At 39.1% G+C, this 14,365-nt stretch overlaps 1 protein-coding gene across 1 annotated transcript in view; it reads left to right on the forward strand.

Annotated features, from left to right (window-relative positions):
• stim2b (stromal interaction molecule 2b) overlaps positions 1–11,245 on the forward strand; it is a 40,935-nt gene extending 29,690 nt beyond the window's left edge. Inside the window, exons 3-12 of the mRNA XM_062444529.1 lie at positions 309–420; positions 1,601–1,712; positions 4,416–4,531; positions 4,623–4,800; positions 4,923–5,100; positions 6,282–6,443; positions 7,343–7,443; positions 8,328–8,566; positions 8,669–8,912; positions 9,720–11,245. Coding sequence (XP_062300513.1) covers positions 309–420; positions 1,601–1,712; positions 4,416–4,531; positions 4,623–4,800; positions 4,923–5,100; positions 6,282–6,443; positions 7,343–7,443; positions 8,328–8,566; positions 8,669–8,912; positions 9,720–10,344 — 2,067 coding nt within the window. The 3' untranslated portion in view covers positions 10,345–11,245. The remainder of the gene's footprint in view (positions 1–308; positions 421–1,600; positions 1,713–4,415; positions 4,532–4,622; positions 4,801–4,922; positions 5,101–6,281; positions 6,444–7,342; positions 7,444–8,327; positions 8,567–8,668; positions 8,913–9,719) is intronic.
• Positions 11,246–14,365: the final 3,120 nt, after the last annotated feature.

Below are 14,365 nucleotides of genomic sequence, written 5' to 3' on the forward strand. Positions count from 1 at the left end.
CTTTCTCTTTTCAAAGACCCTAAAAGGAAGAAAGGAGAGAGAAAAGAAAGTGTGTGTGTGTGTGTGTGTGTGTGTGTGTGTGTGTGTGTGTGTGTGTGTGTGTGTGTGTGATCTGAAGCCAGACTTTTAGGCAAAGCCAGTTCTTTATAGCTCTCTCTGTCAAAACTACACATGGAAACACAGACAAGCAGAATCTCCCCTACAGTTCTCAGTGAAAGCAAAACGTTGTAAACTAACAAAACTATACTTTATTGTGACATCTCTGAAAGTCCTGGAAAAGTTTACTCTGCCTTCTTTTCTTTTTGTAGTTTATAATAGAAGACATGAAGCAGCAGCAAACCAACAAGCACAGCAACCTGCACCGAGAAGACCAGCACATCACTGTGGAGGAACTCTGGAGGAGCTGGAAGATCTCTGAAGGTAAAGAAAGAGAATTTACTCTCCGTGTAAAGTGAATCTAATAAAGTATGAGAACAGGAAGAGGGATCGAAAGATACACCAAATCACATGACACAGGTGTGATTTCTAGTAAAGCAGGTGAAACACTCTCCTGATAGGCTGATGGTGTCTCCTTAAATCCTCTGAAAACTCAACAAGACTTCTGTGGGCTAAACACTCCCAGGGCTGATGGAGAGGGTGAATTACGTACATATGCAAATACTCCTTAAAGTTTAAGGGCTCATTTATTCACCATCTGTAATAACACATCTGCGATTTGTCTGGGAACGAAACCCCCAATCTGTGACTCTCAGTCTGTACATGTGCCAGTGTTTGTTTATCACTCAGGCAAGTATCTGTGGAGCTAAGAGGCTTTGGAGAAAGTTTTTTTTTAACATGCTCTCATGCTTTCTTAGTACTTGAAATAAACACACACACTGCAGAAAGTAATCATAGCACTCAGTTACTAACTGCAACAAGGCGGCTGAAGGATTCTTATGGTAACCTACACTGCCTTTGCCACCTTGAAACGACCATGTGTTATATATATTCGAAAAAAATGAAAGGAAATATTTGATATCTCTCTTCCTTATCTAGCCTTCATAAGAAGTATATAAACAGGTTAATAAATTGTTTATAACACACTAAAATGTGGTTTAAATAGATTTAAGTGTTATCAACAACTATAACTCCTGTGGGTGTTCATGACTGGGTCCAGATAATGAATGGCAATATAGTAAAACACACTAACAATAATATATGACTATGTAGGTGAAGTTATAATTGTTGGCAAATACTGTACATTAATAAACACTTAAAATGTCTGCTAATAACTACAATTATATTGTGTTATAAACTATATATAGCATATAAATGCAAACTAGGGGAACTTAAAGTGAAGTTTCATGGGTTGCTGAGTCACACTCATTGCTGGTTTTAGTGTAATTCGGACTATGTAAAATGTATACTTGAATACATAAAGTTTTTTTCGCTCTCAACTTTATTAACAACAGTCAAATTCAGAAAACAGTAACATATAAAGAAGTATGAAGAACAAAAAGAGGATTCAAAGCTCTAAGGAATTCACTTCTGAGTTTCTGTTCATAAAATGGTTAACTGAATGCTTAAAACTGCCTTCTTTTCTCTCCTCCTCCTTTATCAGTCCATAACTGGACCACGGAGGACACGGTGCACTGGCTGAAGGACTCAGTGGAGCTGCCTCAGTATGAGAAAAACTTCAGGGACTTCCGGGTCACAGGGAACACGTTACCAAGGTTAGTGCAGCTCACCTCAAGCAACCTCTTTATCACTCACAACCTAATATTAACACAACTTGTGCTATGCATCCACTGCTCCACTTCAGCACTGCTGTTAATAAGGCAAAACATACCAATATTGCTCTGCACTTTAATATAAAATTGTGTTAATGTCATGTTTTGCCTCTAATGGGATGTTTATTATGATCTTTGCTATAATACCCAAAGGCAGCTTTAGTTTTCATTACTCTGTGTAATGCTGCCCACTGCTGGTCAGAAAAGGCAACACAAGGGAAAAAAAGATGCTGTAAAACAAGTAGATTCTTCACCACAGTGTATTTGTGCCTATGCTGTTTTATTAGAAAAGGTCCCTCATCTGTTGTTCATGTTGAGTCTGGTTTTGTAAGTTCCTCCTAAACGCGTCAATCAATTTAGGTCACATGATGTTAAATGCATCCATCATTACAATCTGTAAATAGTTGCATCTTGAAGTAGCATGCAAATTATATCCAGTAATTCTACCTATAGCATTGTGAAGGTGTAAATGTTACCAAAGAAATATGAGTGCTGGTATTACATTAGAAACTCAGATGCTGGTGGGACACTTGTGGAATGTGACTCCCCACAAACTGCACATATGCCATGAGTAGACAGAAAGGTGGGTGAGAGTCGGGAGTTATCGAGAGGTTTCGTGTTACGTCACAGGACCGGTGGGCGCTGACTCATGAAGTGATGTCACAGCGAAGGGGTATGGTTTCCACAGGTTGCCATGTTGGGTGGGCCATTTAAGATGGTGCTGGTATGCAGACGCCCCCCGTGGGAAGAAGATGGTGGTGTTACGGAGGTCAAACTAGGCAGAGTGCACATGAGAGTGATCTAGTGTCTCTGATCTTGATACACTGTGGCCAGCATATGCATCATGTCTATACTTCAGAGTATCAGTGTGAGTGATATAAGACTGTAAGACCAGTACTGATCATTTTCAGATAAAGTTAGTTGAGATTTATTTCATCCATCCATTTTTGAATCACTTTTTATAATCAATTCACCATTTTTGTACTTATATTTATTGTTCCTCTTAGAATTAGTTTTTGTCAGGTTTTTTTGACACGGGAGGAGAATTTACACTTTAGACACTAAAGAAGATATCTGTTATGAATTTAGTTTGTCCTTATTTATTAAAGGATTTAGACAGGCTGTAACAGCGAGTAAAATAGAAAGACACGAATGGTGAGACAACTTACAGTTACATACAGTAGTTCACACCATGTAAACAATAGTGACATATACATATACATGAGCTCTCTCATTCAGCACCACAACACAAAAAGACAGGGATTACTGCCTGTTGTTATTCTCACAGTTAACCTTTTTGTTTCCCTCACTTTCTTGTTAAATGTGTTTTTTCATGACTTTCATTGGCTCAGCAATGTAATGTAGTCAAAGAAGTTGAAGAGTTGACAACAGGCTATTTAACTAATATTTTCTCACATTAAGCCTTCCTGCTGTGGCATGAATAGAAAAATGTCTTCCAGGTTCAGCAGCGAAAACGCTCCTGTGCTTTTCAAACATGTGCAGCATGTGTCAAAACAGCACCGGTTTTATTTAGCAGCACTTCAGCTGCAGCAAATTAAATACCCTGTTCAGTTGAAAAATTGTAAAAAAAAAAAAAAAAACCCAGACTAAATAATAATGATTTAAAAATATGTCTGGACATATTTATTAAATAAAATCATGAACTGAGTTTAGAGAATTTTCTGCCATGTCATGAGGGTCATTACAGTGAGTTTCCTGTTTTGCACATGGGCATGTTAGCATATAATCAGTGTGTAAAAAGCGTCTGACAACCGGAGCTCCTGTGACTTTCCTTTACAGAGAAAGCATGCATCAACATCCTGTATGCCGTGAACAAATAAAACACACTCATGACAACATTTCAAAACAGGTTTAAATACAACCCTGCTAACTCTAAGCACAGCTGGCACGGCATTAACACCTTCAATTATTATTTAAATATTTAAACAAAACAGTGATACAACCTGTGCGGTTTTCAAACACTAACTAGCTAAGTTCCACACCTGAATTTGGGTCTATTTATTTAGGATATTGTATATACAGAGTTTAAATGTATTAATTATCCTTTTTTAATTGTTTGCACAGAATAAGCAGCTGCACCAGTATACCAGCAGCTGCAGCACACCCTGCATACCACACATCATTTTTTATTTTCATTATAACATTGTCAGCATACTTGGATTGATGTTTTATGAATTAATATTTGGGGTGTCCTGAATATGTAATTTGGAACATCAGGTGCTTTACAGAGGTGAACTCATTTCTCACTATCACTCAGCCTCTCATTTCATCTGTTGATGTGTTTAAAAGGAATGAGAGGAGCTCATGTGATTGGTCATTATTGAAACCCGCCTCGACTCCACCTGGATATTATGCATTCCTCCCACTAATAACATATTCAGTCTCTCTGCCACATTGCACCTGGCTGAGCCCAGAGTGCACCAGTGCTGATGGTCGAGAAAATTGGAAAAATATGTTGTTCACACCCACATGCGCAATGTGCCAGGAATTAAGACTTGCATCTACACCTGCGCCCTATTTTGGGAAGATAGGGCCCATTGACTGTATAGACACAATTGAAATCTAACTGCATGCACTAAATGTTCTGATTCTCACTGTAGATCTTTCTTTCTGTCCATGTTTCAGAATAGCAGCAAATGAACCGTTGTTTATGTCAATGCAGCTGAAGATATTAGACCAACGACATAAACAAAAACTAAATCTAAAGGCACTAGATGCAGTGCTCTTTGGCCCCCCTCTCCGTAAGTGTGCACAATATTTCAGACTTAATTATTTAAAGTAACATGTATAGTATTTGTAAAAGCCACCAATGTTCTTGCCTCCCCACTGCAGGTCCACAGCATAACTGGATGAAAGACTTCATCCTAATGATTTCCATAGTGATTGGTGTTGGGGGCTGCTGGTTTGCCTACGTGCAGAACAAGTCCAGCAGGGTGCACGTCTCTCAGATGATGAAGGATCTGGAGAGCCTGCAAAATGCTGAGCAGAGTCTACTTGATATGCAGAACCGGTAAGAGAAAGAAATTGGTTTTAATTTAATGTATACCAATACATAGATATAGATAGATATGTCAAATGTTTATATTCTCAACTGGTGAAGTGTCATATTCTCTTTTTCCTCTTGTCTCGCAGGCTAGAAAAAGCTCAGGAAGAGAACCGGACGGTGGTTGTGGAGAAACAAAACCTTGAGGAGAAGATGAGAGACGAGATCACCGGAGCCAAAAAGGAGGCTCACAGGCTTCGAGAGCTACGTGAGGGCGCTGAATGTGAGCTCAGCCGGCTCAAATATGCTGAGGAGGAGCTAGTACAGGTGGGGCTTCCCAGACTGCATGTTTCCCCGAAATGCAAAAAAAAATTGAGAAAGGAGCAAAATCAAGCAAAGTTGGGGTGTTATGTGAAAATTGTGAAGGATTTTCCAAAGTGGGCAAAAATTGAAAAAAACAACACTCATGGATGTATTATAAGAGCTGGACACATCACACAAAGCACCTATTCAATCAAAGGACGAAAGTCGTCTGATGCTTATGCCAAAAAGGTTCTAGCTTTTTAGGTTTGAGGAAAGTTTTATATAAAGAATTAGAACCATCATGCATAACAATTCATAATATATTTGACCTTATTTGTAGTTCTAAGTGTCCTGTCAACAGTTTTATAGACTGTTTTATAGATGTGACCTTAAATTTGTGGACTCCAGTTTGCGAGGTCTGCCACATAAGTATAGCAAATTGGCTACTACTTGACATTTAATTTAACAGTTTTTTATTCAAAATGGAGAGCTAACAGTATCTTCTCTGTAATAAAATATGCTATAAGTGGAATACAAATTCAAGAGAGCCACAGAAAGTGAAATGTTAAGGTATTATGGGGCTGATATAAATGCTTCTTCAGTCTTTTATAGACATTTATAACTAGCTAACTCCTAAATGCTAACTAGCTACTTAGGTATGAAAACAAAAAACAGTATCTTTTTTACGATCTGCCTACTTTCAGTTTCAATGCAGACATCAGAAATATTCTATTGGATCCTGTATGCAGGACATTTATGATCATTACACAAATCACCTTTTAAATATTCTATTCAAAGAGCCAATATATGGAACATTACTTATGCATGTAAATGTATTCATTTCCGCTGCTTTAACACTTCGAAATGAAAAGATTCATTTTATATTTTTCATTTTAGATTTTCATTTCTCCTACAAAATGCCTTCTTTGCATACCCACAAGATTGCCCCATTTTCATTCAAATAAAAAAATACAGCACCAATATATCTAACAGTTCCTCTTGGTAATGAGTTCTCCACTTGCAGACGAGCCAGAATTGGGCTCATTTTTACACAGCGAAGCCTGAAGAACAGTAAAATGCGGCTCATTTGAAATTCAAAAAGCACTCACCCCCACTTACAGTATTTGATCAACAATCTCATGGGAAAAGTTGTTAAATATTTGACAGCGAATTTAACCTTGATGTATTCTGTACCTCCCGTGTAGGTGCGAAAGGCTCTGAAGCGAGCAGAGAAGGAGATGCTGTCAGAGCAGTCGGTGCCTGAAGCTCTCCAGAAGTGGCTCCAGCTCACACACGAGGTGGAAGTTCAATACTACAATATCAAGAAACAGAGTGCTGAGTTTCAGCTCTGCGTCGCAAAGGACGAGGTAACTTTAGATGTTCTTACTTAAAGTGACTCACAGTGGGTTTTTTTGTACCACTAAGCTAACCTGCAGACATACCTGGTATGGGATTTAAGACCTTCTAGCATCAATTTGCTCTATATATCACAAAGGTGATAACAAGTGTTAAGAAAAAAATACTTGTGATTAGCGAGCAGAGATTGTACAATATTTAAATTGCAGAAATTTGAATTTATATTTCTCGTAATGAAACATTGATTTAGATTTATTAAATTAATGCATTTGACTAGATTCTGCTTTAAACTGATAAAAATAGCTTGAAATGATTACATATATATGTATAATCATTTATAAACTTAAACATATGTTAAAGGCATAGACTTTTATGTCCTGGGTGTTGACTGGCAGGGGCCATCCATATTAAATGCTGCCAAAAATGTTTACAACAGGTCTCAGCAAACATATCGGTGGTAGAAATAATTTTTTTTATAAAGGCCAAATTATGTTTTAAGTGTACTGCTCTTTTTTGTTTTGTTACTTGTAACCTTAATTAAGGGATAGAGAGGATATGTGCAAACGTACAGTAGATTGATTGATTGATTAATGACTTGATGTCAGCCTCGTTTCAGAGTTCAGACAGTCCATATTCACCTGCAGTCAGTCCAGCCTTATGTTGCCTTAAAGAGCCGCTCACAGAACTCACTTTCATTAATCAGGGTCACAGTGGGGATATGATAATACTGTTAAAATAAATGTTGTTTCATAGGCTTTTCCATCCTGGTATGAGTATTATTTTTGATACAAGAAACATGATATCAAAACAAGCTCTCAAGAATCCTTAAAACCAGTCATAATTAAATAACATCCGACCACAGAGGTGAAGTCAAAAAATGATCAATGAAATGTTTTGGTTTGCTTTTCAGGCAGAGAAAATAAAAAAGAAGAGAAGTTCTGTTTTTGGAACTCTTCACGTAGCCCACAGTTCATCACTGGACGAGGTGGACCACAAGATACTAGAAGCCAAGTAAGAACACACACACGCACACGTACACACATGCGCACACACACACACACACACACACACACACACACACACACACACACACACACACACACACACACACACACACACACACAATTAATTTAATGCGGCACACAGTTTGATTTTAAATAACTTGCATTTGTATGTACAACCAAACAGATGGCTACAAGAGGACTCATCACTGTCCTTGACCAACTGTATTGATTTGTAGTAATGTGAGCCAATGACATTACTTATTGATACTCAATGTAACATAGAAGGTGTCATATTGAATAGAAGGTCATGTTATGCTGGCATGTAATCAATATGAAAGTATGGAAATCTGCCTTGTAGAAGCTGGAGCTGTTATCTGTAGTATGTTTAGGTTTGTCTATATATATTTATACATACACATGTAATATTTATCATCTTCTGAGAGTTTAAGTGAGGGCTTTGGTGCTATTTCACAAAAAGTCAGCTCAGATTTTATGTGTGAAACCTGAACAGTGACAATATCTGACTGTCCAGTGTAAAAGAGCTGGCACAGACTTGACCACATAATTTAGTTTTGTTAAATTTGTTCAGTAACCACCTAGGATTTCCTAAACTTAGAACTTAAATGATCTTGCATTTATCCAAGTTGTCCCAAGCTGATAAAGTATTCCTTGATCTTTAAGGAAAAGTCACATAAAAGAGAGAAAAAAAGTATTTTATATGATCACTTTAGTAGGCAGAAGAATATAAAACCAGCAGGCTTGTGTGCAAATCCTGACTAATCAATGCAAAGACGGCTTTCTACCGAGTCTGACACGATTTGAAAAAGTACAATTAATGTACAGACTTTGGTGCAGGAACATACCCCTCATTCATCTGTGTTTTTTTTTAAGGAAATCTCTCTCAGAGGTAACGGCATGCCTGAGGGAGCGGCTGCACCGTTGGCAACAGATCGAGAAGCTTTGCGGCTTCCCTGTTGTCAACAACTCTGGTCTGCCGAGCCTGACAGCAAGTCTCTACTCAGACCACAGCTGGGTGGTGATGCCGCGAGTCTCGGTGCCTCCCTACCCTATCGCAGGAGGAGTGGATGACCTGGACGAGGATACGCCTCCCATCATTCCACAGTTCACAAGTGAGAAAGCTAGCAGAGGATTTTGACACTTTCTGCTTTGATGTAAATGAATGCAGAAATCGTAACAAGGTTTTAACTGGTGCTTTATCACCGTTTCCTCAGCGACCACATTGATCCGGCCCTCGCTGACGCGCAGCAGCAGTCTGTGTCGTTCCCGCCGGAGCCTGATGAGCTCCCCACAGTCCTCGCTGATGTCTCCAGACCCCGACCTGCTGTCCATGGCCAGCTCGTCCCTCTCCTATCGCCCTGAGGCAGACGACGAACATATCATGTTCAGCTTGGATAGGAGGGGGTATGTAGCGGTGGCCGGAACGCCGCGGAATGGTTTTACAGTTTGGACTCACAGGTGTTTTATCCAGACGTTCTTACTAACGCTTTAAATTGGGGTTAAATGGTAATATTCATTATCAGTTAATGTAGTGTGGAAGATGCATGAATTACCTCCAATGGAAGCTGCACACGATACACCATCATTAATTAATGTTTAACATGATTAAGTAGCACTTGTTCCCCAGTTTGCTGTACTAATGTGTTATAAGACAAAACCCCAAGAAAAAAAGTGGCTAAAAAAAGTTGTGTGCATGGTGCTCTATCCATATGAAGTTACACATATGTATTATTTAGTATGTATTAAATTAAGTAATTTATTTATTTTAATTGATTTAATAATATTTTATGGTGAACAATTATGTATACAATATTTATACTGCTTAAAGTGGTTATTATTACCAGTGGTGGGAACTCCCACATGACATGAACACACTATTTTTTATTAGAGGACCCCTTTGGTAAAATATCAGTCTGATATTTCAACTGTTTAGTCAGGGTTAAATTATGAGATTAAAATGACATGATGTCAAAATTCATAATTCCACTTACAGGTCCTCCTGAGTTTAAACATAATCCGTCACACAGTGCTCCACCTATGTGACATTTAACTGCATTTGATTTGTTTTTGGCACCATGAGACTCACACAGAAGTAGCACTACAGTTCAATTAACTACAATTCCAGTCATAAAAGTTACAGAAATAGAGACATTTTCATGGGCACTGATGGCAGAAATTTAATTTATACCTTTTTTCCCCCTCATAATTTGACATGTGATATTTAAAGTTTGGCAGATGTGATATGTGTCTGCTCTCCTCTCATAGGGAAACCGCTCAGGATGGCAGCTCTGACACAGAGTGTCTCAGCTCTTCCATTGGCCGCAAGCAGCCGCACAACCCCTGCATACCAGGTTCAGAGACGCCCTACCGCAAGATCTCCCGCGAGGAGCTGCTGCTGTTCAGCCAGACTCCGGAGCTCCCTGCCTCCACCACCCACACCACCAGCAGCAGTAGCAGCAGCAGTCTCAGGGACTCCACGCCCCCTCCTCTGCCTCCCACTCCGGCCACCACCCCTTCCGGCCCACCCTCCACCTCGCCGTCCCCGGCATTGGAGCACCACCAGTTTGCACACAGAGGCTCGCCTGACATCACCCGCATCATACCAGAGTCCCAGAGCGCAACTTTCTCGCAGGGGCACGCCACCTCTCAGACGGGGAAGGGCATGTACAACGGTATGCTGGAGAAGTCCTACAGCTTTGGCCAGCTGCCCGCAAGCATGCTGCCCAACGTGGGGCGTCACCCATCTCTTACCTCCCTAGACTCGGAGGGCCGAAGTGTGGGGAGGGAACACAAGCTCCAAAGCACCTCTTCCCAAGACTCAAGCGACAATGGAGAGAAAACCAAGCGCTCCTCCTCTAAAATCAAAAGCCTATTTAAAAAGAAAAAATAAAACTTGCAGAGTGAGATAGTGAGAGAAAAAAATAAAAATATAAAGTTGTTTTAGCCCTAATACTATGTAAAAATGGACATCACTGTAAGCTAAAACATTTCATTATCTCTTTTTTTTGTCTTCAGAGATGGAATGTAGCTCAGTCTGGGTGCCTTCAAACGTTTCCCAGAGTGGTAGCATTATTTTTCAATAATGCCATTTTATTTAGTTCACTCAGCCTCACAAGGAAACCTGCAAAGGTCAAGGAAGAGTCAATGAAAGGTCAAAGGTCATGCCAGCTGTCATTCAGACAGCCATAACGCATGACATGTTTACTGTCTTCTTTTCATTTTGAACCAAAAAGTCACTAAGTGTCGGGGTCTAAAGGTGCAGTCCACAAACTTATTTTTAAGCACAGTGTGACTCAGAAAATTCTTGTGTGTGGTGAAAAAAAAAAAGGTCAAAAGATTTTTTTTTAGAACATTTCTTGACAGTTTTCTGTCCGAACCACTTCCCCCTCTTCAAATTATGGATTGCATCTTGTGAAGTGTTCGGGTCACGAGCCGTATGTGCTTCAAGTCATCTCCGGTTTACGGAGGCTTCTGAACTCTCACATACTTGATTTATTTCCTTTGGAAAAAAAATCCTGCTAAAAGTTTGTTGCACTACTGCTTTCCTGGTATTTTGGGAAAGAGCCGCTGCTTGCGGAGTACATATTAAATAAAAATATAGAGAATAGAGGAATACATGGGCAGTGGCATTGGAGACACAACACATGATGTCAGAGCCAAAATTATATGATGTGTCTTTAATGCTGCTGCTCATGCATGTCTCAATATATATATATATATAAATATACATATATATACTTTGTTTTCACATTATTATGTTCTTATAGATGTTTTTAAATAGATTTATATTGGTGGGGGTTCCTATGAGCTGATCTTCACTGAAGAATGTTCATTGCATATGCAGATTTAACCCACACCAGTTCAATGGCCTGTGTCATTTTCCCTGTAATCTTGCTGTCCCTTACTACTTGATTAACTGCATTCTGTAGCCATACCAACATACCATGTCCATGTTTTGTCTTAATTACCTTGTCACCTTCTAAAACTTGGTGTCACTACCAGATTCTACTCAAATCGTCTGTGCAAATAATTCTTTGCCAAATGCACGGTACTCTCACATTAAATAATACACGTGTCAGGTGTCAAGTTTAAGATGATTAAAGAAATGTTTAAAAAAATAAATCTGTAATCGACAACTCACTACACTGGCCGTACTGTATCGTGCATTTTAAGGCAAATATTATTTGTGAACTATTTGATCTACATCTGATCGATACACCAAGATCTTCACCCTGTCACACACTAAGCTCGAAGCTGACCCATGCAATACGGTCCTGTTCCTCACCTCTGGGCCTGCTCCGAGCGCACTGATGTCAAGAGCTCCTGCTTCACACTGTGATTTCTGCCTTCTTCCCTTCATCCTGGACTGGCTGTCCTGGCTGCAGCTTAGCTCGACAGGGTCATGTGACTACGTGACGACCGTCTCAGCAGCGACGCGATGCCGTGTACGAGGTGTGTCTGGATGTCAGAACGGCACAATGACGCGAGGATCCAGTGGCCTCGGTTTTAAAAAATATATATATATTTGAAAGGTCTTGGACAATACAGCACACAATGAAGGAAATAGAAGTCAGAACTGCAAGATGAGGAGAAAATGAAAGTTTACGAGACATTAGGGTTTTTTTGAGAACATTTTGTGTGTGAATATTTGTATACTGTAGAAGAATTAATAAAAAAATTGAGGCATCTGTGATGTTTCAGAGTCATACTTGCTGCAGAGTGTCGTGCTTATTTTGGTTAAATTGTGCTGCTTTCTATACATTTGAGAAAAAAATCCCCTAAATGTATTTTCTGGGTCTATAGACTTTGAAATGTGGGTATTTAACAGGCTGGAAGGGCGTAACAAATGATGCTGTCAGGTTGTATTATGGGAATTGTCTTCTAAGGTTGACCCTACTAGGAACTAAAAGTCAGGATATTTCATCCTTTGTTGCTTTGATTTTAAAAATGATTCCATAAATCTGTTTCTTGCAATTCTCTCAACTTTATAAAAGTGCAAGATTAAATCTCAGGAGTAACTTTAAAATAGAAAGGACATGCAGTATCTCAGCATACAACTAAGGATTTTTTCCCCTATTGATTCATCTAAAAAATTTGGGAGGTCAGTAAGTCATTTAGTCAATAAACTGTCAGAAAACTGAAAAATTCACTTCACTGTCTTCAATCTGCTAATTTTATCTAACTAACAATCCAAAAACCCAAAGATATTCAAACTGAGAACAACACAGAAACAACAAAACACAGAAAAGTAGCAACCAATCATCACAAGTGTTGCCAGTTAATTTTATGTCTGTGTATTGATCAGTTTTTTGCAACAAAGAAAGCCCCTAAACCCTACATCGAGGTGATTCTCATTCCTTCGTGTTGGTGGATGAGGGTGTGAACTACAGTTCAGTTTAAAGCTCCAGCTGTGACTCATTTCCCACAGAAAACAGTCGCGACCCCCTGTTTGGAGCCCACATCCTCCCTTCAGCAAACCGCAGAAGTGTGGGGGAAAAATATCATTCTGACACCCCATTTGTCTTGAGAGTGGGGAAAACCATGATCCACAGAAGAAAAAGCATGCATGATTGCTTTATCAATACAAAGTGAATGCGATGAAACTTGCGTTGATGGTTCATCAATTCGGCACACTAGGAGAGGAGCAGGGACGTCTGCTGTGATGAATGTGTTGTTTGGGCGCTACTGTACACAGCAACAAATCCCAGCATTTCCCCACACATGGAGTCACCTTATTGGCCCTCGACTGGTGGATGCAGTTACTGCAGCGATCACATGGTGTCAGCAGAGCATCAGAGGAAACCAAACATGTCATCCACTCCCACACATGGAAACCTACACAGTGTCTGTGCATGTTAGGTGACCAGAATCAGACTTGTTTTGTCAAGTAAGACCACGTAAGTAGAAAGTACTTTCCCAAATGTGTTTCAAGTATATTGCCCAATGGATATGTGCTTACAAGTACAGACCTCACTTTGTAGGTTTCATCTACCAGAGGTTTATTTTCCGTCTCCCTATTCTGCCATCCCAGCTGAAGTGGGACAAGCAGACAACAATTGGACACTTTATCTTTTGTTTTCTCTGTGACACCTCATGAGTTACTTTTTCGTTGCCCAGGAGCACTGAAAAGTTTTGGGCAGTCTATTAAACACACAAGGAAATGAAATAAAACAATATAATTAAATAAATTATTAAATATAATAAAATAATTAGACACAATTAAATAAATTAAATGAATGTGTTGAATTACATAATTTGAAGTTAAATCAATTATATAACATTAAATGAATAGCAAAATGAAATAAACTTGGGTAAAATTTAATTAAATTAAAACAATTGAATTACATTATAGAAATATAATAAATTACCAAAAATATGTGAACACCAAATCAGGAACAAACTACTTTTTAATGACATATTAAAAAGCTATTGTCTATTGATTAAACTTAAATTGTAGTTAAAATGTCTATTAGTAATCGATTACTACATAGTAGATGATAATTATAATTCATATAAGTAGATGGATAGGTAATAAATGATTAAATAATAGTTACTCATGTTCATATTAGTCTCCTCATTTAAAGTCTCAGTATGATCCCCTTACTCATTCCTGAACTACTGTTCCTGAGGTGTTACTGAATTATTAATTGCTGTGACACTGCAGAGCCACAAACCCACATCTATCCATTCTGCAACAAAACACGTTTCCTGTGATCGGATTCTACATCATTTTAAACTGCATTCAGCTGCCACTGCGTCCCATATTCTCTTCCTCCCTTCCTCCTCTCTGCTTCCTCTCTTTCCTCACAGGAGCATGGCAGGTTGTGAATACGTTGTGTGGATATTTATGGCCCCGAACGGCACTGCAGAGTTGTAATTGGCCCCACAATGATGCTAATGCTCAAGAAGAG

Source organism: Scomber scombrus, chromosome 23, assembly GCF_963691925.1.
Source record: "Scomber scombrus chromosome 23, fScoSco1.1, whole genome shotgun sequence".
NCBI lineage: Eukaryota > Metazoa > Chordata > Actinopteri > Scombriformes > Scombridae > Scomber > Scomber scombrus.